This window comes from Talpa europaea (assembly GCF_964194135.1).
Source record: "Talpa europaea genome assembly, chromosome: X".
Classification (NCBI taxonomy): domain Eukaryota; kingdom Metazoa; phylum Chordata; class Mammalia; order Eulipotyphla; family Talpidae; genus Talpa; species Talpa europaea.
The window spans coordinates 4623006-4647662 of NC_140081.1; the positions used below are offsets into that span (position 1 = coordinate 4623006).

The 24657-nt window shown below is 42.0% G+C and overlaps 1 protein-coding gene across 3 annotated transcripts in view; it reads left to right on the forward strand.

The window, feature by feature from the left end:
• The window catches only part of FRMPD4 (FERM and PDZ domain containing 4), a gene marked incomplete at both ends in the record, with an annotated part of 645593 nt that overhangs the window by 535605 nt on the left and 85331 nt on the right, over nucleotides 1-24657 (forward strand). For all 3 annotated transcript variants that reach the window (XM_084258035.1, XM_084258033.1, XM_084258034.1), the window contains one exon: nucleotides 23673-23833. In XM_084258035.1, the coding sequence (XP_084114161.1) occupies nucleotides 23673-23833 (161 nt within the window). The remainder of the gene's footprint in view (nucleotides 1-23672; nucleotides 23834-24657) is intronic.

The window sequence follows — 24657 nt, forward strand, 5'->3', positions numbered from 1 at the left end:
TGGGTGCCCCTCATTCTGCCTACTAACATTACTTAAAGACATAAAACCTCACTTAAGGGAAAAAACCTATCTTCCACTATAATAGATAAAATATGGTTGTTTCTTTGACAATGCTGAATGAAGTCCCAAAATCCTTTATTTCCATCCAGCTTTTTCCAGATACCCTTCAGACCACCCTTCCAATTTTATGATAGTACAACAATTGTCTCATACTTGTTACAATGCAATTGAGGAGTTTATAGCCCTTGAGAACCATTTTAGCTTTCTTAATTGGATTAGACTGCAGACTCCAGTCTCATTGGGGACGCATTTCAAAGCCATCTACTAAGGAGAGTTACTTCAGCAGATCCATTATGTATAATTTTGAGTAGTTTCAGCACTGGATCAACCTTTTTCTGACCTTGTATCCAGATCCTGGTCGTTGGTTCCCCAATAGAGCCCACGTGCAGTGATTATGATTCAGGCACTGAACTTGGCATCCTCAAAAGGAAACATTTTAATGCCTTTTGTTGTTGTTGTGGGAAAATGCACATAAGCTAAAATTTACCATAAGCGATGTTTAGTACATTCATTAATGTTTCCAGCTGTCATTGTGCACTCACCCAGTTCCAGTGTGTGGGATTCCCCCCACACACCACCAACAAGCAATTCTCCAACCCAAACTGGGTGTCCTACAGTTCAGCTCAGTTCTGACAGTGCTCAGAGATAGCATGAGGTCCCCAAAGTTATGGGCTCACGTGCACAAATACATCCCCACAAACACACACACACATGTCAGGCTCCAACTGCAAGTCCAGGTTGTCACTTGTGCTTCTGGCCCACTGGCTGCAGATTGGAGGTTACAATGACCCCCCCTCCTTGAGTCGATTCATTTGCTAGAATGGCTCACAGAACTCAGAGAAACATTTTACTTCCTAGATCACCATTTTATTATGAATGAATATAACTCAGAAATATCCTGATACAAGAAATACACAGTGCAAGGTATGGGGCTAGGGTTCAGGTTTTCCATGATCTCCACAAATGCACCATTCTCCCCAAATCTCCATGTGTTCACTACCCTGAAGCTCTTTGAATCTTGTCGTTTTGGGGGTTTATGGAGGTTTTGTTGCTTAGGCTTGGTTGGTTAAAATGTTGGCCATTGTGCATTGGTTCAGTCTCCAACCCTGTTCCCTTCCCAAAGGTGGGTGGATGAGATTGAAGTTCCAACAATTTAATAACATGCTCTGGTCCCCTGGCAAGCAGCTCACAACCTGAGGTTACCTGGGTGATTTACAAAAATAACTATTAACATAGCAAAGGACACCTTTGTGATTCCTTTCACCTACGGTTTTAGGAGCTCTGTGCCAGAAATAGGGACAAAGACCAAACCTGTATTTCTTATTATAAATCACAGTATCACAACCCTCACCACTAACTAGTTCCAGAACATTTTCATGACCTCCAAAAGGAAACTCTGTGGTCAAGAAGTTGCTCACTCCCCATCTCCTGCACACACACACACACACACACACACACACACACAAACACACACACACAGCAGCCACAAATCTATCTCTGGTGTTACCTATTCTGAATGTTTTATATAAATAGTCATGTAATATGTGGCCTTGTGTGCTGGCTTCTTTCATTTACCATAATGCTTTCAAGGTTCATCTATGTTGTAGCTAAATCAGTAGTTCCTTCATTTTTATGGCTGAATAGTATTCCATTGTGTGTGTGCAGCTATAGCAAGCAGCACTATTCATGATAGCCAAAAGGTAGAACCAACCCAAGTGCCCCCTTAATGGATACATGATTATTTATCTTATCATGAATAGTTTTTCCATGAACATTCATATACAATTTGCTGTTTGGACACCTGTTTTCTTTTTGGTATATACCTAGGAGTGGAATTGCTGAGTCATATGGTAACTCGGTTTATTTTATTGAGGAATTTCCAAGCTTAATGCATTTTTTAAAAGCCATTCTGACCTGATTTATAGATTTGTTATGTCTTTAATTTGATTTTAATGGTAGATAAAAATACAGTAAGATAATTGTTAGCTGAAGTGATGAAGGAATCTTCGTGAAGTCCATAATGCCAGGACCCAGGGAGAATCTAGGAATTGCCTCCTAACCCCTCCCTGCTGTCAAATGGTCAGGAGAGGTGGTCCTCTTCCGTGGGTGTCTGAATTGTAAACCAGAGTATCTTTACGGTCATTGCAAGAAAAAATATGGTAAAGGCGACCCACAGATGAGGAGTAAGAGAATAGGATACATGAAATCTTTTGGAGTATTTGTAACTATATCATGAGTTTGGGCTTAGTAACAGGTCATGAGCCTTCCCAACTGTAGTTTACATTTCAATTTGCTTTCTCTTCCACCTAAAACAAATCCAGATGATTTTGCATAATTTATACACATAAATATATTTCCAATCCATTGTCCCCATTTTGTAAAGAAATCCCTCACCCCGCAATAATGTTACTTTGCTCAGAGCACCTGGTTGCTTACCAGAGTATTTCAAATGCATCTTAATTTAAAATATCTTTCTGCCAGTTTCAAGAGTGTGTGTGTTTGTGTGTGTGTGTGTGCACGCGCGCGCACAGTGTGTATATCTTTTGGAGAATCATACAATACTTTCAAAACACTCTCTTACCAATTCTCTCATGAAATCTCGAAGGATCTTACTTATCTTCAGATTTTATAGGATAAATACTTTTCCCAAGCCAGTATTATCCCAATATTTGGTTGAAACACATTGAAATAATTTGGATTACTTTCTGAGTGTTGTCAGATTATTTTCATAATGTAGACAAAGTCATTTGGGGTTCACTAATATTTGATATATTTGAATCTTAGAATCTTTGAGAACATGTAATCCAATTTGTTTTAAATTAAGCTAATACCTAATGTGACTTTCCCCCTTAGGCCAAAACCAGGTGTTTCATATGCAACTTTAATTGTCTGATGATATATTCATGAAAGCTGCAGTGCAGTTTTTTTCTTTCCAGAGACTGGAGCCACTGTTCATTCAGTTTATCCTTAACAGTTTCACAGAATTCAAGGAAAATGTGGGGGAGACAAACCCAGGCTCATAAGTGTGAACCCACTCAGATTTTAACATATCTGAAATTGAACACAGAAAGTGTTGTATGCTGTTTCCCAGTAATAGGCATGCGCAGAAAATGTTTATCTTTTTCTAAATTTTTTTAATTTTATATGTATTTTATATCATTCTTGTACAATGTATGCTTTCTCCTCTCAGGTGTAGCCCCCATGGAATTCCCACCACCAATTCATCCGTGTTATCTTTTCATGTAGCATAGGTAAGATAAAAGGTATTGGCAATGATACTCTTGTGATCTATAAACCCCGAAATTTGATTCAAGCAGAGAACAAGTGCTTATACTCTTTGTCTGCTGACCCTCCAGTTTCCTACCCTTTTAACATCCTCAACACTTCTTGAGATGTGCCTGTGAAAAGTGAATTGTGGCCTTTCCATGCTTCATTTGCTTCTTAATTGTGCATGATTTTATAATACCCATAAAATAATACTTATAGGCATAACATTTCAAAGGCAGCGCTTCGCAGAAAAGGAGAGTTAGATTTATTTCCAGATGTTTCTACGGAGCGTTTCTTTTTTCTTTCACTCACCCTGCACTCTGATTTCATGATTGTGATTAACACTACAAACTCCCTAGCAAAACTTCATCTGCTGATTCCTGCCACCTACTGAATCCAGTTTTCAGGGCTCCATTTGAGACATAATGAAAATCTACTTTGCATAATTATCATATGAAACTATCTATAATTAAGTGATGAAATGTGGTTATGCTCCAGTGTGTAGACAAGGCTTTATGTGAACTGAAACCACAAAGGTTTATTTCTTGGCTCTACATTTCATCTTTTGTTTTTTATTGGTGGGGGGTGCTAAGAGGGTGGAATATGAACCAGCAGCTCATTTGCAACAGAGCAGAAGTTCCTATAGGCAGCCTTTTTTCTTTAATTTCAGGAAAGAAGGCGATTTCTTAAAGAGTAACTGAAAACTCTAATGTCAATAGACACTGCTCACAAACTTTAAACAGTGCTAATTACCAACACTGCATTTTGAGTTTTGCCTTAAAAATAATTTTAAAAGCTTTTGTGATAGCTTTTGAAATATCTGTATAAAAAGACCCATTATTCATCATGCAGTTCTAAAGCCTGGATTGAACACTGTAAGAGTTTCTAACCTTGATTCATAATTGTGATTTGGAGCCTCTTTTTCTTCTGAGTGAAACAAACATAACTACCATAAGTTTAAAACTAAAACCGCGACTCTAAAATGTCTAATGGGGTGTAACATCCCTGGGTTTCATTGTGAAATCCCATGAAATATTATTAAATTAAACTTGGAATAACTGAATAGGTACGTTTGACTATATTCTAGCTGTATTTGCCAAGTATTCATTGCACCCCAACTCTATGTCAATACATTGTGGCAGAAAATGAAAATGAAGACATATTCTACACCCTGCATGGACTTCAGAATCTAGTAATATTCAATGTTCAAATGGCCAAGAGGTTGAATTTATCGGTGATTTAACATGGCAAATACTGGAATAAAGCTTGCATTTCAGTACATTTCATCCATTGACCTTTTCTGGCCTAAATATTGGGAAATGTACCATTGTCTAATCTTAGTAAAGCATTTGTGCTCTTTAAGAATCAAAAGAGATGATTCCTCCTAAGAAGTAAATGGTGGAGATTTAAGCACCCCTCTTTAATGTCTCCCTAATGATAATTTAGAAAATCATGCACTATCAGCTTCGTAAATATATAGTAAATATATATTTGGATATATATTTACTTTGTTTATATATATATATTTAGGTTTGCAAACTGGCCCACATGCCAAATCTGGCCCTCTGTCTATTTTTACAAATAAAGTTTTATTGGGACATAGTCATGCTTTTATGCTACATTGGCAGAGTTGAGTAGTTTTGATCAAGACCATAAAACCTGCAACATTCACTATCCTAAAATATTTTCTTTGTGAATGTTTACAAAAATATCTTTCAACTCCTGGTCTAAATATTATGCATGAACTGTTATTTCTGGAATTATTGATTTTAGACTTTCTCTACTGTCACTTACTCTGACAGATAGGGCTAGGTCACTCACACCATCCGTCTTCCCTAATTCCTTTTATTGTAAATGGCATATTCTAGTACTTTCCACTTAGTAAAATGAAACTATAATCCATGTGCCATTCTTTGCTTACTTTTTCTCACCCAATTAATGAGCATTTGTCTTCGGCAATACATAGGTTGAAAATAGTTACAGTTGTTCAATAACCATTACTGGTTCTTTTGTGCCTTATCTATAGATTGATTCCAAATTTTGAAACTCCCTGAGAAGTTTCATTTTTCTTACTAAGAAAATATTATTCATTGTATAGTTAATTGTGCTAGTTATATTTCCACTGTTTCTAAAGATTTTTTTGTTTTTCTTGCAGTCTCTATTTTTTATTTCCTTCCTTGCCTGTCCTGTCATAAATGCTTTGTCCTTCTCAAAAGTAAAAGTCAAATCTCTGGAGCCACCTTCTTTCCTAGGCTACTCCCTTCTCAATTCCTTCCAGCTCTAGACTGCATTGATGATTTCCCAAACCATACGAAGCTGTCATCCTGTGACTGCTTGCTTCTTTCTTCTCCCAGGTTGGAGCCGTGGCTTCCTTGAACCCATGCCTTTCTCTCTTGCTTTTGTTGGAGGGCATCCTCAGATAACTTGCTTAGAAAAGATATGCAGGAAGTAAACGTGCTAAATCTTAGCATGTCTGGAAATGTTTTTATTCTGCCCTCTCACTTGACATAGAAATCTAGGTTGAAAATTTTCTCACAGCTTTTTTTTTTTTAAGTTATTAAGGTAACATTGGCTAAAAAACACTGTATTCGATTCAGAAATACAGGATTCCATCTTTTCAGGTATACGTTACCACACCACGCCTGCCACCAAGGCACCCATTATCCTCCGCCATGATCCAATATATTTTAAGGCAAACTACATTGCCTCAGGCCTCCAGTCCTGCAGTGAGATAATGATCTGCTTCTCATTCCTTTATCCCCAATGTATCTTTTCTCTCCACAGTTTTGAACATAATTTCTTTATCCTTGGTGTATTAAAATTTCATTGTGATGCATCCAAGTGTGAAGGTTCTTTTATTGTCAGAGTAACTTCTCAAGTCGTTCAGCTCAGGGACTATTCAGATTCATCTATTTGATCACTCTTTTCTCTCTACTGCATTTACTTTTATAGGAATTCTTATTAATTGTATATTGGATCTTCTGAAGTGATCATCTGTAATTTTTTTCTTTTATATTTCCAACATTTTGTCTTTTTATTCCATTTTCTGGAAGATTTTTCAAAAATTTATCCTTCCAGCTTTCTATTGAATTGAATACAAAATTATTTATTTAATTTCTGAGTATTCCCTCATTCTTATGTTTTTTCTTTCTTTCTTTTTTTTATTGCAATAAAGTACAGTGCAGCATATAGCTCAACTCAGATATCTTACAGAATACAGGCCTAGTAACGAGATTACTGGAACATAATATGTGCGTTGAAAGTTCGAGAGATTATGATGGCCCTTAAGAAACAGGTTACACCACCTTTAACTTTTATTTCAGGGAGGAAAAAAAAGTGGTATAGCAAAATGTTTTACTTTGCAGTTATTAATATGAACAAGAACGAGTGTCTTTCAGAATTTTATTTTGGCTATTTGTATTACTTTCATCAATGTGCTTGCTCATATACTTCACCTTTTTTTTTTTTAATTGGGTCATCATTTTTTAGTTGTACAAACTCTTTATTGTGTATGTTATATATTTGTATGTTTATATATTGCAAATATTTTTCTTAGTGATTTGTCACAACTTTGTTTATACTTTTGCCCTTTTAAATGATTGTGTACTTGAATCTTTTTGTCTTTTCCTTTATATTTTCTGGATTTCACATTATACTTAGAAATGCCTCTTATAGACCAAGACTCTAAATATATTCATGAGCATTTTCTTCTAGTATTTTCTTCTAGTATTTTCATAGCTTGAAATACATAGGAAATACAAGCTATTTTCATAGCTTGAAATACATAGCTTGATATACATAGGAAACTTTGTGTATGGTATGTTTGGGAATAGCTTATAACTTTCCAATTATATATTGAGTTAACTCCATTTTAAATAACAGTTCATGCCTTCCATGGGATTTGAATTACACTCATGCTTTATTTCTGGATCATTTCTGTTCTATTGCACTACTTATCTGATTGTTTTAGAAAATATGTTGTTCTGTGATATAAAGTTTCAGTCAGGACTCCCTTCACTGCCATATTCTAACTGTCCAAAGTCCACTTGCTGTATTGTTCTGTTGCTCAGTGCCACCAACTATCAATGATGATGTGAATACTACCCACCTAGTAGGTTTGTTGTGAAAATAAATCTGATAATTCATACTTATCATCTAGAACAGTGCTTACCAAGCTTATTTAATATTAGTAGCACCTGTTGCTATTATGGTAATGGTGCTTTTCTTCAGGGTATAGCACTGTGCCCAATTAAAAAAAATATATGACTTAACCATTAGATAAAGGATTATTACTTATTGAAGAGAAGGGAAACCATTTGCAGGGAAGTTTTCATACCCTTTTGTAAAAAAGGAAAGGAATTAGGGCAAAATATCTGAGTTTTATCCTGGCTTTTTGATTTGTTTCCCCCATGGCTTGTGTGGCCCAGAAAATAAGTGTCACACTAATAAAGGTTGAAAGTAATTTTCAGCCCTTAAATTGAATTAAATGAATACTATTGTGACAAGTTAATTAGACATCCATAAAATTGTTAAATATATGTCATTGAAAATGCCTATGTGCCATATTTTGTTAAACATCAATTATGATCATAAGAAATCTGCATCTAGTAAAATGGATACTGCTGACACATGTTAATTATTTTGGAAAATAATTGAGCTCTTTAAAATTTTCAATATGCTGTTAAGCATGCATGGCCTCTAAAAGCTTCAACTATTTTGAGCTTATCCAAATGAATCTAAAATTAAAAATGGAGTAAAATTTTCATTTAAAATGAAGTGAAATTTTCCCTAAAATTCTCTTAGTAAGACAAAGGCAAACATAAATTGTTATAGCCAGGGTCCATAAAATAAACTTGACTACAGATGTTCAGGTAGTAATGTTCCCATCTCAGCAGCTCCGGTCTGTGTGGGAGCAGCCACAGGAAACTTAAACAAATAATAGTTATTTCCTTTGTCCACAAGACAATGTTATATCCATTCTCAACACTGCAGTGTAAGAGAGTTTTGAAATGTATGCTTCTAATCTATATCCGTTCAATTTTTGACAGTGGTCTGTATTCATGCAAATATAATGTCAAGTGTAAATTCAAACCACCAAATTATTTATCATCAAGTAATTGCTCTTGCCTCCCACAAATGCTGCTCCATCTGGGAGCTCAGATTCTCAAACCGTCACAGGGAATTAAGACCATACAAAAGACTGGTAGTCCAGCCAGCTGGTAGGGAGGGTGACCGCAAATTACAAGATATATGGAAGTTGGCTGTCTGTTTCATTTCTTGAGCTCCTCTCCCTGCATATCACCCACTGAGTCAGTGCTTTTCAAAGTGTGATCATCGACCCTGCATGGAATCACCTGGAGTGACTTTTAAAAACTGACTTTTGAAAACACAGATTGCTAGGTAACACTGGGCTAACTAGTGGGGAAAATTGGTATATGATTTTGGGTATCATCTAAATTGAGTCCGAAAATGAAATATTTTAAAGCCAATAGCATCCAAATAGATACTGTAGAAAATATCAGAACATTGCTACACTTTTTAAAATTCATATTTTTGGTTTGAAATGGATGTGAGTGGTGGGGAACTCATAATCTTAGATATTGACCATTCTACTTCCAGTGACTCTTCTCCTTACCAAAATAAAAGGCCTTACCTGCTTGAATAGGTCCTGAGCAACAGAATCCTCCAATTTTCTCCCAGCCCGCTTTCCCCTTGACCTCACTCACCACCACCATCTAGCTGGATTACACCCTTGAAGTGCTAGCTCTTCATGGAAGGGCCATGGATATAATCTGAAGATCCCTGCTCCTGGGTCCTGCCCCGTAACTCAGAAGTCAGGCTTGAGAAAACAGGCTTGGGCTTACTGCTGAATCATTTTCTAATGTGGTTTTACCAGTGTGTTCTCCTGGAATCGATTTCCATTGTGTATTTGAAGTGTTCCGTAGCCTCCTCTTGAATTCAATTCACATTAGCTTACTCACCCAGCTGTGACACTATTTATTCTGATTCTTGCCAAACAGAGCTTATGATTCTGAGCATTAACTTGCTGACTATATGCCTATATTACCTGTCTTTTACAATTTTAATCACCAATAAATCTCAGTCTACGATTGAGTGTTCCTTGGGAGTAATGTACATCTAGGGTTGATGGTGTGAGGTGAGGTTGAAAGCTACCAGCTTTGCTAAACATCTCAATCAGCCCAATGATGTGACTTGATTATTATTGCTTGTGACACATTAGAGTGTCACTAACATAAAAGTCATCTCTTGAACACATTGAACGGAACTCAATTAATGTAATTGATTATTGGTCTAGCTGTGGGGATTTTTCAGCTTTAGGGAAACTGACAAATTTCTTGCCCTGTAAGATACTACAATTAAATTCACAAGGCATAGTCAATACATATTTGCAAGCATTAAATTTATACACTTTAATAATGACAAAAATCTCTCTGGGTGGATGAACTGACTGTTGATAAAGGCCTAATTGTTGGAATGGTTTTCGGTAGTGGTATTGACAAATAGATCTTAGTCCTTGAAGGATAAATTTCATCATAAATTAATGAAACCTATTTTGGATGATAATTTATACAAGCCCTAATAAATAGTTGGTTTATTGCATCTCATTTGCTAAAACTCAAAGCTTGACTGGGAAAATGTATCAGTGTAGGTCTGTTTAAACTCTATGGTCCTTTGAACTATAACCCTCAAAATGGATTATACTATGATTCGTAATTAAAATTAATAACATGCATTCAACATAATTCTTATGAACTCTATTAACCTTATTTTCCTCTTCCATCTTCTAAAATGTGGAGAGAAGATTGCAGGATTTTAATTTCCTCAACCCATTGTATTGTGGATCTGAATTAAGTGATAGCTTTTAGAGATTCTGAACTTTCCAAGTAGGATGTGCTCTGGCTGATAAAAAAAAAAAAGCATAGCTGATACTGAACAGCATTCTAGCATGGCTTAGAGTTTTCATCTCTAACCTCATTTCTCCTTGATGTTGCTTGCTTTCCTAAATACTCCACCGAGTTACCTGACAGTTGTCACTAGCAGCAGTTTCTTTTATGCCTCCATGGTTTCTCTTGGTTTGGAAGGTCCTTCCGTTCCTTATTCACATGGTAGTCCACCTGGCTTCTCTAGACTCTTTTCTTGGGCACTACCCTGTGAAGTGTTTCCTGGTCCCTATTTGTTACTCTTGGCTTGGATTGACCACCCCTATGGATTGTACCTCCACAGTATGGGATGTATCCTTCCATCACATTTGTCTTTAGAAATCTATTCTACTAAGATGTTTATATCAGTGACTCACCCTACTGGATGGGAATTTCTTTGAGGGTATGGAAGTCATGGAACCAAGGAGAACTTCTCAGTGAATTGTAAAAACTATCATTGTGATTGTAAGACTGTCCACAATTGCTAAGTCATGGAACCAACCTGAGTGCCTATCTATTAATAGACAGATAGATAAAGAAATTATATATACTCACTGGAATACTATATAGCTATTAAAAAAGATGAAATAGTGTCTTTTGGGACAAAATGGCTGGACGCCAAGGTGATTATGTTAAGTAAAATAAGTCAGAAAGTGAAAGACAAGTATCAGATGATTTCACTCATCTGTGAAATATAAATAACCAAAAAAAAAAATACACAGGCAAAAGACAGCGAGAGCAAATCTTAGACTTTGTGAAAGATTTTACTGGTTACCAGAGGGAAGAGAGGGGAGGGGTTGGAGGAGGTAAGCAGACAGGGTATAGGCATGAGTGGTTTGGTGGAGGGTGAGTAGTGTACACACATAAGAAGGACTAAAAATGTAACACCAAAATTTAAAAAAAAAATGAACAAAAGGGGGCAGGGAGTGGGGAAAATGAATAAAAATTATTGAATGAGGGAATAAGTTCATGAGTAAAAGAATGTACTGGATAATATACTGTCAAGGCTGTTATACATCTGTTCCCTCTGCCTGGTATAATTTTCCCATGGATAACCTCCCAGCTCAATCCCTCTCTTTATTCATATCTCAAAGGCAACCTCCTTAGAGAGGGCTTTACTCCCATCTTGTTAAAAACAATCCACCCACCTTTCACTCTTTATTCTGCTATATTTTTCTTAATAATAACTGTCATCCTTGACCATACTATGATATAGTTTGTGTTTATTTGGTTCTTATTGTCGCAGTCTTTCCACTAAAGAGGTTTGGTACTTTTTTCAGTAAAGGACCAGATAGGAAATATTTTAGGCTTTGTGGACCAAATGGTCTCTGTCATAACTACTGAACTCTGCGGTTGTAGTATGAAAGAAAATACGATGCATAAGCAAATGGATGTGGCTGTGTTCTAATAAAATTTTATTTATAAAAACAGGCTGAAGTAGATTTGGCCCTTAGATTTAGTTGATAATCTGTTCGATCCACTATAAGGGACTGATTTTGATTCAATTGAAGTCAATTTCTGCCAACTTGAAAGAAAAAGGTAGACAAAGTCTTCAAATGAGCAGATCAACTCTTCTAAAACATGAAGAGATTAAGCTCAAGTCTCATCTGTCTCTCCAATTCAGTAAGGTTCTCACTTGTCAATTTTACTATGTACCTGTTGAGTTTGCTCCGTAGGTAATATTGATCAAAGATAATGAGATCACTCTGACAAAGACAAATAGAAAATGACTTGGTTAAGACAAAAAAAGATTGCAGTTCATTTAGATTAGACAAATAGAAATGGAGTCTACAGTGCTCAAGACTTGGAACACAAAGTATTCATTATATTTAAAGATTTATATGTGTAAAATATGTCTTATTCAGAAAGGAATACTTTAACAGGTATTTGCTTTGGGTTTTTTAGAACTTTGGGTATATATATATGTATATATATACACACACACACACATATATATACATGGTTGATATATTATAGATATCAGTTAAATAATTGCTATTGTCAGTGCCAAAGTATTTTTTGCTCTTGGCTAACGCCGGGGTGCAAAAGAAATCATTCCATATCTCTCTGGGTTCTTCTTAGGCTTGGTAATTAATCAAAACAGCATTGGACAGGTTAGCAAAAGAAAAGTCTATTGAATACAATATGTATGGAGAATTTGCATGGTTTTAAATTCTAAAGAATATTGGAGTGGAACAGAAATATTTATCCTGTATTTAGGTACCTGGGGCATCAAGGAGAGAGAGGGGGAGACTTCACAAGACAGACAAGGAGGGAGGTGACCTCATCCTTACCCTGAGGGTAAAGATATTCTCAGATAGAAGGAACGTGTTCACTGATAAACCTACAATTAGATAAGACCCCCCCCCACCCCAAGACTATATGCTTCTAGATCATAAAAGGGGCAGTAGTGATTGCTTCTCCAATTAGGAAAAAAGCAGGTTAGGACTTGTAGATCTCTTCTGCCATGAGGGAGGGAAAAGGACTCCTGCAAAGACAGAAGCTTCTCCTAGCCTTCAGGGCCCCTTACTGCTCTCAAACCAAAGCACTCTGCCTTCCTTAAGTAATGGCTCACCCCCGCCCCAGGCTCCCTAAGCCTTGACTCACTCTGGTTCCCACACCAAAGTGACAAGAGGCTACTCAGAACACATTGAGAAAAGCCTATCTTTGGGGGAGACCGACCCTACCCTAAGAATCAGAAAAGCAGCTGGAATTACATTTTTCGCTGGAGGCAAGGGCAAGGAGACTCCCCAAAAGTGCCATCCAAGGGCCAGTGTTTGTTTCACGGAACCGAAACGTTTGCCCCATGGGGAGACGGCATGGTGCATGACTGAGTCCTGGCAGCCACTAGGTGAGTATGGGCACAGATAAGGAGCAAGCAAGTCTCAGAGGCACCCAGGAACTAGGAGCAGGTGGGACCTGCTGGGGCTCCAGAGGCAGCATGGGGCCTGGTGAACCTTGGAGCCCAGAAGAGGGGCTGATGTGAAGGTGAGGGCAACCAGAGTGGAGCAGATATCTCCAGAACTGCGCCTAAACAAGTAGCCGGCAGAAGGAAGAAATTCATTGCTCATCCCTGGTGCCTCTGCGCTCTCCTGCCAGCACCTCCCAGTGTTTCAACCCAATAGAAGGCTGAAGGAAAGGGCCCACGTGGTGCTGGCTGGGGGGTGGGGGGCCTCCCAGCTCAGGGAACAGGCAGGAATGGAGCCAGGCTGGGATCTGGGGTATGGGGTGTGAAGTCCAGTTCATGAAAGCCAATGCAGAGATGTGTAACCTTGGGGAGTAATGCGGTTTTATATCTAAGGAAACTAATTTCTCTAGGCAGGGGCCAAGAAACATTATGTAATGATGAAAAGATCATAAACTCTTAATTAAAACAAAGCCTTTCGTGCAAGCCTTTGATTCTGTGATTTCTTTACCAGCCCTTTTAACTTCTCTCTGAAGTTCTTAGTCATCCAAGTGAGCGCTTACCAGTTAATCACTTTTTGAAACCCTTTGTGTAAAGATCATAAAATCATGAAATTTATAAAGTGTGGCTAATCATCTCTCTAAAAATATCTCTTTCATAAAAATCAATTGATGTTTTTAGATATTGTCAGGTCAGGGTTTCTTAGAGTTTGAACTTACAAAAGCCATGGGATTGTTTTCCCTTTGCAAGCATAAAATCATCAATTTTCAAAGACTACATCTAGACCACAGGGGTATAGAATAGCGCTTAGGATGGTGAAGGAATCTCCTGTGTTTTAAACCCCACCCCACATATACAACCCTCTAACAGGGATAGAAAGACCTAAAGTGATGGTCTTAACATGTTGGAGAAAGGCCTAACTCACTGTCATCAAGACTTGAGTTCAAAAATGTTATTTCCCTGTAGTTACAAAAATATCAGGGGAACCATCAAGAAGCAAAAGTTGCCTGGCCACGTCATACTTTCTACTCTGTCAGCCACAGGTGTCAGGGACTGACCCCTTAGAAAGATTTGGGGTGGATGGATTTCCAGCCCCCAAAGGGTTCAGTGTTTTGGAGCCCAGAGCAAGAGAACCCTCAGCTCATGGTTCCTTTGCTCACTGCTCCCCAGGGCCTCTCTGCTTCATATCTTGCTGTGGTAGGATTACTGCACAGGATGGAAAGGCACCACTTCCCATCAGCACTTGAACTTCATTTTAGGTTTCTAAAAATGCCCCTGAACTTTTCTGGATGTGAGAGCTTGCGCACTTTGTAATAGCAGCAATTCCGCCTCATGGTCGTGGCCAGGAAACACTCTGAGCCCAGGCAACCACGGGGCAGAGGGCCCTGAATCAGTCAGAACAGAAAGCTCCACATCTTGGCTTTTGCACTCTGTTAGTAGAAAGTTTTGAACCAATATCCCCCCCAAATATGCATTCATTCATTCCTCATTTATATATATGAACTCCTGTGAAGAGTATTTTATGGCGAGGATAAAGAAGAAAGACATAAAAAAAGATGTTAAAGTAAGATGAAATGAAAGTGAAATATATATTTTTATTATTCATAAACATGTTGCCATCACTGCTGCAGTAAAAATTATAAATAACAGCAAAACGATTAAGATGCTGATTTGATTTTTAAGCATCTTGATTTATCACTTCATTGGGTAAAAATGTGAAGCTCTGGTTGTAAGTTCAGCTTATGTCTTAACTTGATTTTAATCTCTGTCATTGGATCAAAAAAGGCACCACAGAAACAAAGGAGGAGGCAAATGGACAGTGTTTCCCAGTTTGCTTCCTCGATCTGGAAATTCTGTTTTTATTTCCATCTGCACAGAAAATATTGTTAAGATTTAGCTGGAACGTTTCCATCTTCCTTGGTGTCCCTGAACCATCCCCAAACCAAATAGATGTTGCATTTTATTGTATTTAACAGATGATTTCACCCTCTACCTCAACGCTTCATTTGCAAGGTTTTTAAACAGGTTAGAAAAATTCATTTGAAGTTTTCCAAAGCTGCTGTTTTTATGGATACATATTTGCATAATTTTCAATAAAACAAACACCTGACGGTGAAGGTGGAATCATTTCCAAACATCTGTTTCCCTACATTCTTGCCATAATCCAAGTTTCTTTTAACAAATAAGCTACTCCCGTTCATTATTCTAGTATCCCCTTTACTCGGAAGAGACAACTCTTTTAGTTCATTGTCACATGTCGCCAACCACCTCTGGGTAGGACAAAAAGTGCTTCCTAGCCACTCTGTCCTTTAGGTTTTCTCTCAAAAGCAACCTCTCGTGGCCATGCGGAAGCACTTCCATCGCTTTGGTGCCAGAGCTTGCATCAAATTCTTTCAAGCTGGCAGGCATCTCTAAATTTACCCAGAACCCTTGTTTTGTTCTAGTCAAAGCTGCTGCTGCAGCGTTTTATGCTTTTCTATATTTGTGCCAGTATCACAGCATCCTAAGAATTGTCATTCTATAATAGGTTCTGGGATCTTGTTGGGTTAGACAACCTGAGTGTTTTTCTTGTTCAGAGTGTTCTTTTATATTATTATATAAAACTTAGAATTCTCTCTGTGGTGTTCTTTAAAATGGACCATGGAGCTATCTTTACTGAAAGGCATTAAATCTAGATGTTAATTGGAAAAGACCTGAAATGTTCATATTTAGTGCCCCCATTAGGGAGAAGCCCCATTTATTTCAAGTCCTCTTAAAAGTCTCCAACAAGACTCTTCTTCAACATTTTGTGATTTCTAAGTTAAAGCATTTTGAGCTCCCTTGACTGTTCAAGCCCTCTGGAAGCTTCCTAGCTTGATTAAACACTTCTAAATCTTTCAATGCTCCTGATGTGGTATGGGAATTGACTTGACACTGGCCTATGGAATTGATTAGTAAAGGTTAAGTTCTTCTGCACCCATAATATGCATATTCATGAAGGCAGAGAGCACAAGACTCTTATGTGCCAGAAAGATGTGATGTGCAGTTATTTATGTTGAAGTTAAATTGAACTTGCATCCAGTGGTGGGTTTTGATCCCGAAGGGCAGAGGCTTGCGCAGATCTGCTTCAAAAAAAAAAAAAAAAAAAGGGAAGAGAAGCAAGATATTAAGTATAACAATGCATACGCTCTATGGGCCCCTTGGACATACGGGGATGGAAATTGGGGCGGCTAAGCCTCCTGGCCCCGTAGTGTCAGACGCAGGGAAACTCTGGATCCTTATTCACAGGAGTTCTGCATCTCCTAGCACAATGCGACTGCACAGTCTGATTTCTCTCCCAGCCTAGTCACTTCTCTTCTCACTCCCCTCTGTCCTTCCCCCCAGAGATTCTGTTTACTCAGAGTTTGTTTCCTCGCATAATGCCTAGAAAGCTTCTCCATAAACCTGTCTGTGAGGATAGTCAGATCACATCCCTGCTAGTTGGCAATTCAAATATAATCATGCTGAGCATCCCGAAGGCCTGGGCCTCTAATGCAGAGCACAACTCCCAACAGGTCTTTGAGCTCTTCGGTCCACAGTGTGGGCACCCAAGCAGCCCAGGCCCAAGCTCCTAAGCCAGTGGCCCCCTGAAGTTCCCTGGTTGTGCTTCTTCTTTAGGCTCAGCCTCTGGGTCTTGGTGCCTTGCTGGACAGACAGAGGACCAAGTCACCTCTCCTGAAGGTCCTGTCACTTCTCAGGGGCTCCTCTGCCCTGCCTCCTTGGCCAAGTTACTTTCAGGAAGCAAGTCAGGATGTGGGTTATCTGCTGTCAGCTCTGGCTCCGGGCCCCTGGTGAATGCATTTGCCCTAGAGTGAAGGCTGTCTGCCGCCTCGGATCTGGGGGAGGAGAAACAAGGAGACCAAAGCAAAAAACAATTTTAATGTGTTATTTTGTGACAACATCCTCAGAATTTTGACTTGCTGGAAACCTGTCATGAGGCCTCCTCTACCCCAAACTCTCAGTTGTAACCTACCTACGTGAGCAGTCTGAACATCTTTCTTTCCGGCCCACTTACGTTCTTGTTCCGGGGAGCTGTGGATTGCCTACATGAGCACTTTTGTTCATAGCTTTTCTTACCGGTCTCCGTTACGGGCCACAGTAGGATCTGTGAATTGTTGGCCCTTGACTTGGGAGCCCCCATATCCTGTTTGGGATATGAAAGTCATGAAGAATGAACCAGGGGCTCTTGTGGCCACCATGTCAGTGGAGGTAACACGAAGAGGAATTTCCTTTGGAAGCATCTGTTCCAGTGTCACATGTTCAGTCATAAATGGTGTGCGGAGTAAAGTTTGTGGTGGGAATGCTTTTGGGGTGTGGAATTTCAGGGTTCTTAAATATGGACAGCACTATTTACAGATTGTATGAGTGAGCTTTTGATCTGTCATGAACATCTTCAAAATTCAGTGTCCTAAAACCATCATTAGCATCCCTCATTCAGCTCTCTGGGGGGCTCCCCTGCACTGGGGTCCTCACCGAGCTGTCAGCTCTGGCTGTTCCACATCTGCCCACTCTGGAGCCCAAGCAGAAGGCACAGCAGGAACTTGAGAAGGTCTTCTCATGAGATTAATAGGGAAGCAAGAGCAAGTGCCACCTACACAAGCATATTTTTTATAAAGATTTATTTATACAAGAGCTGGGGTACAGGCCAGAGGCACGAGAGGGTGAGAGGATTCACCAGAGACAGAGCGGGGAGCAGAACAGGCAGACGGACCAAAAACACTGCTGAGGGGAGCAGTGGGCAAGACAGGAGAGGTCTGCCGCGCCATGTGGGCATCTCCCTGGCCGGCCGGGAATCGAACCTATGCTACAGAGGCTGCAGACAGCTTCACAGTGCTGTGCCACGGGGGAGGCCCTACACAAGCATATTTTGCTGGTCTCTTCTGGGCTCATGAGATGCTAGAGGCAGTCAAGGTCAGGAACTACATGCCGTGTACAGTGGTGGGGCAGTGAAAGACAGTCACATCCTGGGCCAGATGGAGAATAACCGAGTCTGCATGCAGACGGAGATGAGCATAGAATCCGACCCTCGAAGCTCCCACGCCATCGCAGCTGGCCGCCCCAGGAGCTAGCAGTGACCTTCCGAAGCAGGAGTCAGGCACGCAGCGTCGGGCTGTATTTGTACTCCTCTGCATTCCAGTGCTAGCTACCCAGGCTCCCCACCTGCCACCTCTTCCTAGCTTCTTTAACCCTGCACCAAAGTCAAAGGCTTCTAAATTTGGATCTTCCATCAAGAGTCTTCCCACTCAGCACATATTCCACCGAGGACCTCACTGGCGGTCATGACTGCATCGAAAACTGGAATTACTCCAGGTTTTCCTACAGGGCGTGTTCTACTACTCAAAGCAATGCTTTGTGACCTGCGGGATGATCAGCCTTCTACTGCTCTTGAGGATAGGCCCCCAGAGTCCAGGGAGAGCCCTGTCCTTTTGTGATGGGAGTGAGAATGGCAGGATTACCATCCTTCCTTCTGCAGTGAATCTGTTAGCAACTGCAAGATTGCTCGCTCGCTCTCAGTGGACGCATTGCCCTCGCAATATACTATGGGCTTGCAGGGCAGAGACGCCCACCCTAGCAGTGTGTGTTTGCTGGAGAAAGGTGGGGGCAGGGGCCAGAGGGTCACGTAGCTGCTCAGGTGTGTTCTTCTGGTCTCAGCATCACAGTTCACTGAAGCAGGTTCTGCAGCTAAAACAATGTTGCTTTTTCAGCTCATTAGCAAAGGACTCAAGCAGCTTTATTTAAAAAAAAAAAAAATTGCAAGGAGAGAACCAAAAAGTGCTTGCCTTAATAAAAAGAACAAAATGATGTTTCAAAAGGGAACGTTTTAATGTGGATCCATTATTACTGGAAAAGAGAGACTGAAGTGGATTATTTTTAGATGATTTTTTCTGAAAATACAGCCTGTTGAGCGAGAAAATGATGATGCTGTTGGGAGGTTATCGTCAAAGTACAAGCAAAACAAAGAGACTCAAAAAATCATAAATGAAAACACGAGAAGGAACAGCAACTGCAAAATACTCGTTTGGTTGTGGGTTTCATGTCTTAATCTGGTGGGCGGGGGGGGGGGCGGGGAGGGCAGGGTGGGACAATGAAGTGACCTGGACCAAGGTCAGAGTCCCTGTTGCCACGGAGGAGGGCCACGCCTGAGATCAAAGGGCCTGCTCCTGTGTGTCCCCCTTAGGACGTAATTATTGCTTCTCATTCCCCCGCGCTTCAGGCTCACTCCCTAGTCCCGTGCTCGGTGGCCACCTCGAGGCCTAGGAACGTGACCCAGGACAACTAGCCAACAGTGATGTAGTCGCCGGAGAGGCTGGGTTTCCTTCTTCCTCCTCTCCTTCCTCTTGTGGCACCAGCTTACCTTGTACCTGTCAGTTTCTAATTGTGTTTACTGTGTTGTTGCATGTGATGTGCTGTTTCGGGTTGAAGGTCTCAGAGCTTCCCGAGGATTTGTGAGGCATTTCGCCGAGAGTTGGGCTGTAGATTTTTGAAATGTCATTGAGTTTGCTTTCATATTTTAAGATTGAATGAGTTCATAATGTCTGAAACCTATTCCTCTCTCAAGAGAAGACGGTAACACCTCTGGCTTCTTGGCTGTTGACTGTGTGCTGGAGATTTTGCTTAATTAAGCACTTTCGTTTAATCTTCACAACTATCCATGAAATTGTTACTATAATTATCACCATTTCTGCATGAAGAAACCGAGGCACAGAGTGATAAATTAATTTCACACAGGTACACTGCTAGGAAGTGGGTCAGCGTTCGAATACAGAGTCTGACTCCAAAGTCTCCCTCCAAACTCACACCCCATTCTCACCTTCTCCCTCGCTGGGCATTGGTGTGCTTCTTGGGCAAACCGGAAAGCATTAGCTCCTTGAAGAGAAAATGTCTCCTGTGGCTTGGATACATCAGGACACTGAACTTGCTTACACAATGTGCTCATGGGCCATTGGGAGTGTCCGGTGTGTTCGGGAAGAAGTTTCCAGAGTAAAAGCCCCACCTCTACCACTCTCACCCTGGCCTGAGTCACCGTGACTTTCTGTCAGGATGGAGGCCCTGGGTCCTGGTAGCTCTTCCTGCTTCCACCCTGTCTGTTCCCAGTCTGGCAGCTATCACATCCCTTCACTCAGAACCTTCCGGTGGCTTCCTCTTTCACTGAGAACAAAGTTCAGTGTCATTCCAAGAGCAGCGTGATCTGTGACACCCTCCCCTCGTCACCTTTACCACTCCCCTTACTACCTCCGAGCTCCGCGCCGCTGCCTTCCTGGCTGTCCATCCGGCTTGTTCTCAGCAGGCACGTCCTGTCTCGTGACCCTCCCAGCTGGCGCTTCCCCCTGCAGCAGCTCTGTCTCCTTCCATTTTCCTCCTTAGTGCTCATAACCACTCGATACACCGTGTGTTTCACTAATTTCTTTGTATTTTCTCTATGCCCGAACATTAGAGTGAACATTTTATTTTGGTAATACTTTTGTTTCTATTATATCCCCAAAACTGAGAAGTCAGTGGGTGTTCGGTAAATATTTGTTGACTAAATGAGTAAATGAATGCATGATGGCGTTTGGAGAATTGAATGAACTCACATGGAAGCATTGAAGGAAGTTCCTAGCACACAATCTGTGTTTAATAAATGTCACATCGTAATGAAAAATGGCATGACAGTCATTGAATGAATGATGAACGGATGAGTCAGGACTATTCCCTTCTCATGTGCTCAGAAGAGGATGTCCAGTCACGTGTGCCTTCAGCGCTGTAACTCACAACTGCAGGGGCTGCAGGGGGAGCTCGTCCCAGACCCTCTGGGTGTCCTCTCTCCCCATTACCTAGAGGGCGCACTAGAGCCCACCTTCTCTGGGCAGGTGAGTGGCCCCCAAACCTGGCTGTATTTGGAGTCACCTGGGGAGCCTTTTGAAAATCAGATCCTGACTCCCACCTGCAGATATTCTGATATGATCAGCCGGGGTGAACTGGGGGGCAGGCCTTGTTATAAGCACCCGGCTGTTCTCATCTGCAGCGAAGTCTGGGAGCCACTTCGGGAAGCTTTTCCCAGAAGTGAGCACAGCGGGGGCATCAGCCTTCCCCAGCCCCCCTCTATATGCAGAATGGAGATTTTGACAACCAGGATTCAATTCTCTCTTCTGCCGCACAGGGGGCCATTCGCAAGTCATGGAGCTAGCCCTTCCCTCATCTAGAATACGTCTCCTGTGGATCATGGTCTAAACTCAGAGCTCAGGGCCAAGTTTAGAAAATGTGGAACTAACTCCTGTCCCTTTCTCCTTTGTCCCACGGGAGATAAATGGAGAGATTCGTTTCTGAATGGAACTCAGCAGGCTCTGCGTCGGAGCGCTCTCAGAGAGGAGGCCTGTGGTCTGGACAGTGTCTACCACACCTCGGTAGCCCCAAGCTCCTCCAGACTCAGGCAGGGAGGGGCTGATGATGAGGGCGTCAAGTTCCTGGCAGGGGAGGGGGTGTCGGCACACAAGAGGTCCTCCTAGCATCTCAGTTCCCAGCCTTGGCTTCCCCACCCATTCCCTGCGGCTCTACCCCTCCATGCTGGGCCCTGTCGGAGGCCCCTGTCCTGGCTGCTGGGACTCACCTGCATCACTTTCCTGGTCTTACGAGGGCCTGGAATTCTGGTCACAGGCTGCTGGGCCTCCCCATGCGGCCTTCTGCCACCTTCATCCCAAACCTGTTCCCCACCACAATGTCCCATCTTGTCTCTGGATCCAGACAAATGCCTGCAACTGCACATAGACACCGCCTCCCACTGCAGCCCTGTCACACTGGAGTGTGGGGCCACACAGGAGCCAGTTCCATAGGCGTGTGACGCACACAGGGTCCTGGGCTGCGGTTTCACCGTCTGCTGTCTTGATGACTTAACTGCATTTGGAGATGGGGCCCCACGTTGTCATTTCGCACTGTCCTTGCAAATTCCGGGGCTGATCGAGCGCCTGACACTTCAAATCAGGAGACCTGGTGTGACTCACACCTGGCTTACACCTGAGAAGACTGTGACCTTGGCCCAGTTATTTTTCCTGCTTGGCATTTGCAAAGAGGAGGTGCCTCCTTCCTAGGGGGCTTCTGAGCAGAAGAGGAGACAGCAGATGAGCGCCCGCACTCGGCACCCACCATGTATTCTCAGCTGACACTTCCTTCCCTGGCCTTCCAGAGCTCACACCGCCAACCAGAACAGACATTTCTTTCCATTTAAAAGGGACTTAAAACCTTTTATTTTCCTCATCGGCGATATATGTCTACAGGGCAGGTCCTGAAGGGTCCTCAGTGATTTTTCCTAACTCTTATTAATGACACACAGGGGTGACCGGACCCCTCCTTCTCTGTCTGTCTTGATCACATTTAAACAATAGTGTGGCCAGATGGCACTTGGATCCGCATCTTTCCAGGTGTTTAAAAATGATCTTCTTTCCTTACTGAAGATTAGAGAGAGGAAAAATTGAGGAAAGCCTATGTCATTGAAGTAATATTGGCTTACGTGACTTTAAGGAGATTTCTAGTGGTCAAACTCATAAATCTCCCCAAAAGAAGGCTGACTTGGATGGTATGCACGAGTGATGCCTTTGCTAGGAGTTCTGGGCTTGGCCTGGGCCCCAGCGCTGGGCACAGCAGCCCTGGCCCCCAAGCAGCAGGAAGCCACTGTTTGGATCTCAGCTTCCTCACAGGGAAGGGCAGATAACAATACCCGCGCTGCTACTTCACGCTCCAGGTGGTTTTGTGGATCAAATGACATATCTGTAGAAGCATCTTGAAAATTTTTCGCTATCATACACTTTTCACATTCACTTTATTGATAAGATCTCTGATATTTAAGTGTTTACCAAAAAAGAGATTCATTCAAATCACTTGAAAACCTCCACAGAAAATAAATGCCCAAAGTTACTTTCTTAGCTTCTTTGGAAAGGGGGGGCATTTGGGACAGTAGGATCACCTGTGACCGCCACAGAGGTCCCCAGCACTTCCGTTTCACTGGAGCCAGAAGCCGCAGGCGTTGCCTACCAAGGGTCCAGACCCTCTGAGACTCTTCCTCAGCTTATCGGTTATGATTTGATCATTTTCCACAATGAAATATCTTTTTCTCTATTTAGTAATTCCATTATCTACAGCACATTAGCAAGTGATTAGTTCTGTGAAAAGAAGAATAGAAGAGGGTGAAAGGGTGTGGGTGTAGGGGTATAGGGTTGCCCTTTTAAAGGGTGTGCCCAGCATGGTCCTCTCAAGAAGGTCCCTCATACCAGCAGTGCACGCATGCAAGGTTGGGGGAACAGCCAGTGCAAAGCCCTGCAGTCCTCTAGAAAACCAGTGGGCCTGGTTTTCAAGGAACAAGGAGACCAGAAAGACTCCAGGAGAGCCACGTCTCTCCCCCTCTACCAAACAGGAGAGAAGCTTTGGAAACTCAGAGGAATGTGATCACCAGGCATTTCTGGCGTTGTCTAACTGATGCCTCCTCTCTCTCCTGTGTGCTTTCCCCACAGTCACGTGACGCAGGCAATCCCCTATGATGACCCTCGGTTCGAGAGTTGCCAAATCATCCCTCCAGCTCCGCGGAAGGTGGAGATGAGGAGGGACCCTGTGCTGGGATTTGGTTTCGTGGCAGGAAGTGAGAAACCAGTGGTCGTTCGGTCAGTAACCCCAGGTAAGCTCCAGCACCGCTCCTCGTCCTCCCTGGAACATCCACCACACACTTCCCGCCAGGTGACCATGTTCTGTTTCATGGGTTTCCCTTTCAGGCTGTGAAGGCAGCTGAGTTTCCAATACCTGGTTAGAGTCACACCACCAGCCGGGCAGAAATGGTTCCTCAAACGAGGCTCTCACTGTTAATACCATCCTACCTCTTGACTTGGGAAAACACTGACCATCGCTTGTGATGGTAGACACAGCCTAGTTCTTAATGTATGAAAGCAAATGCTAGGGAGTAGGCCCTGAGCTGTATGTCGGCGAGCTCATGGCAACTTCTTGAGAACAAGTCGGAAGTACTATCCAAGTCACAACAGGATCCAGTCATTGGGGTGGTTGGAGTCTTTCAAAGATGTCCTTCCCTCCCCCCACCCCACTAGAAGCAGAAAGTATTTCCCTAGCCCCTTGCTGTCGGGCTGGGCCAGTCGACTGACTTTGGTTAAGGGCAGGATAGCAGAGAGGACACAAGCAAAGACTGGAAATGTGCTCGTGAAGTTGAGCTTGTTTCTTGGGCTTCTTCCATGCCACACCAAATGGTTTCCTCAAGCTTCCCCTTCAGTGGTTCCCTGACAAACACACGAGCCCACCTGCCTGCAGCTTAGAACTCCGCAGCCTGATCTGCAGTGAAAAGAAGAACTGCTCAGCTGAACGAGGCCTAGGTTGGCCAACCTGCGGTCATTCTAAAGGCCCAAAGCATGAGAAGTATGATGGCTGGACACCCTACTGGTCACGGGTGACTTGTACAACAAACACGGATGTAACAGGTCAAAACCAAATTCTACA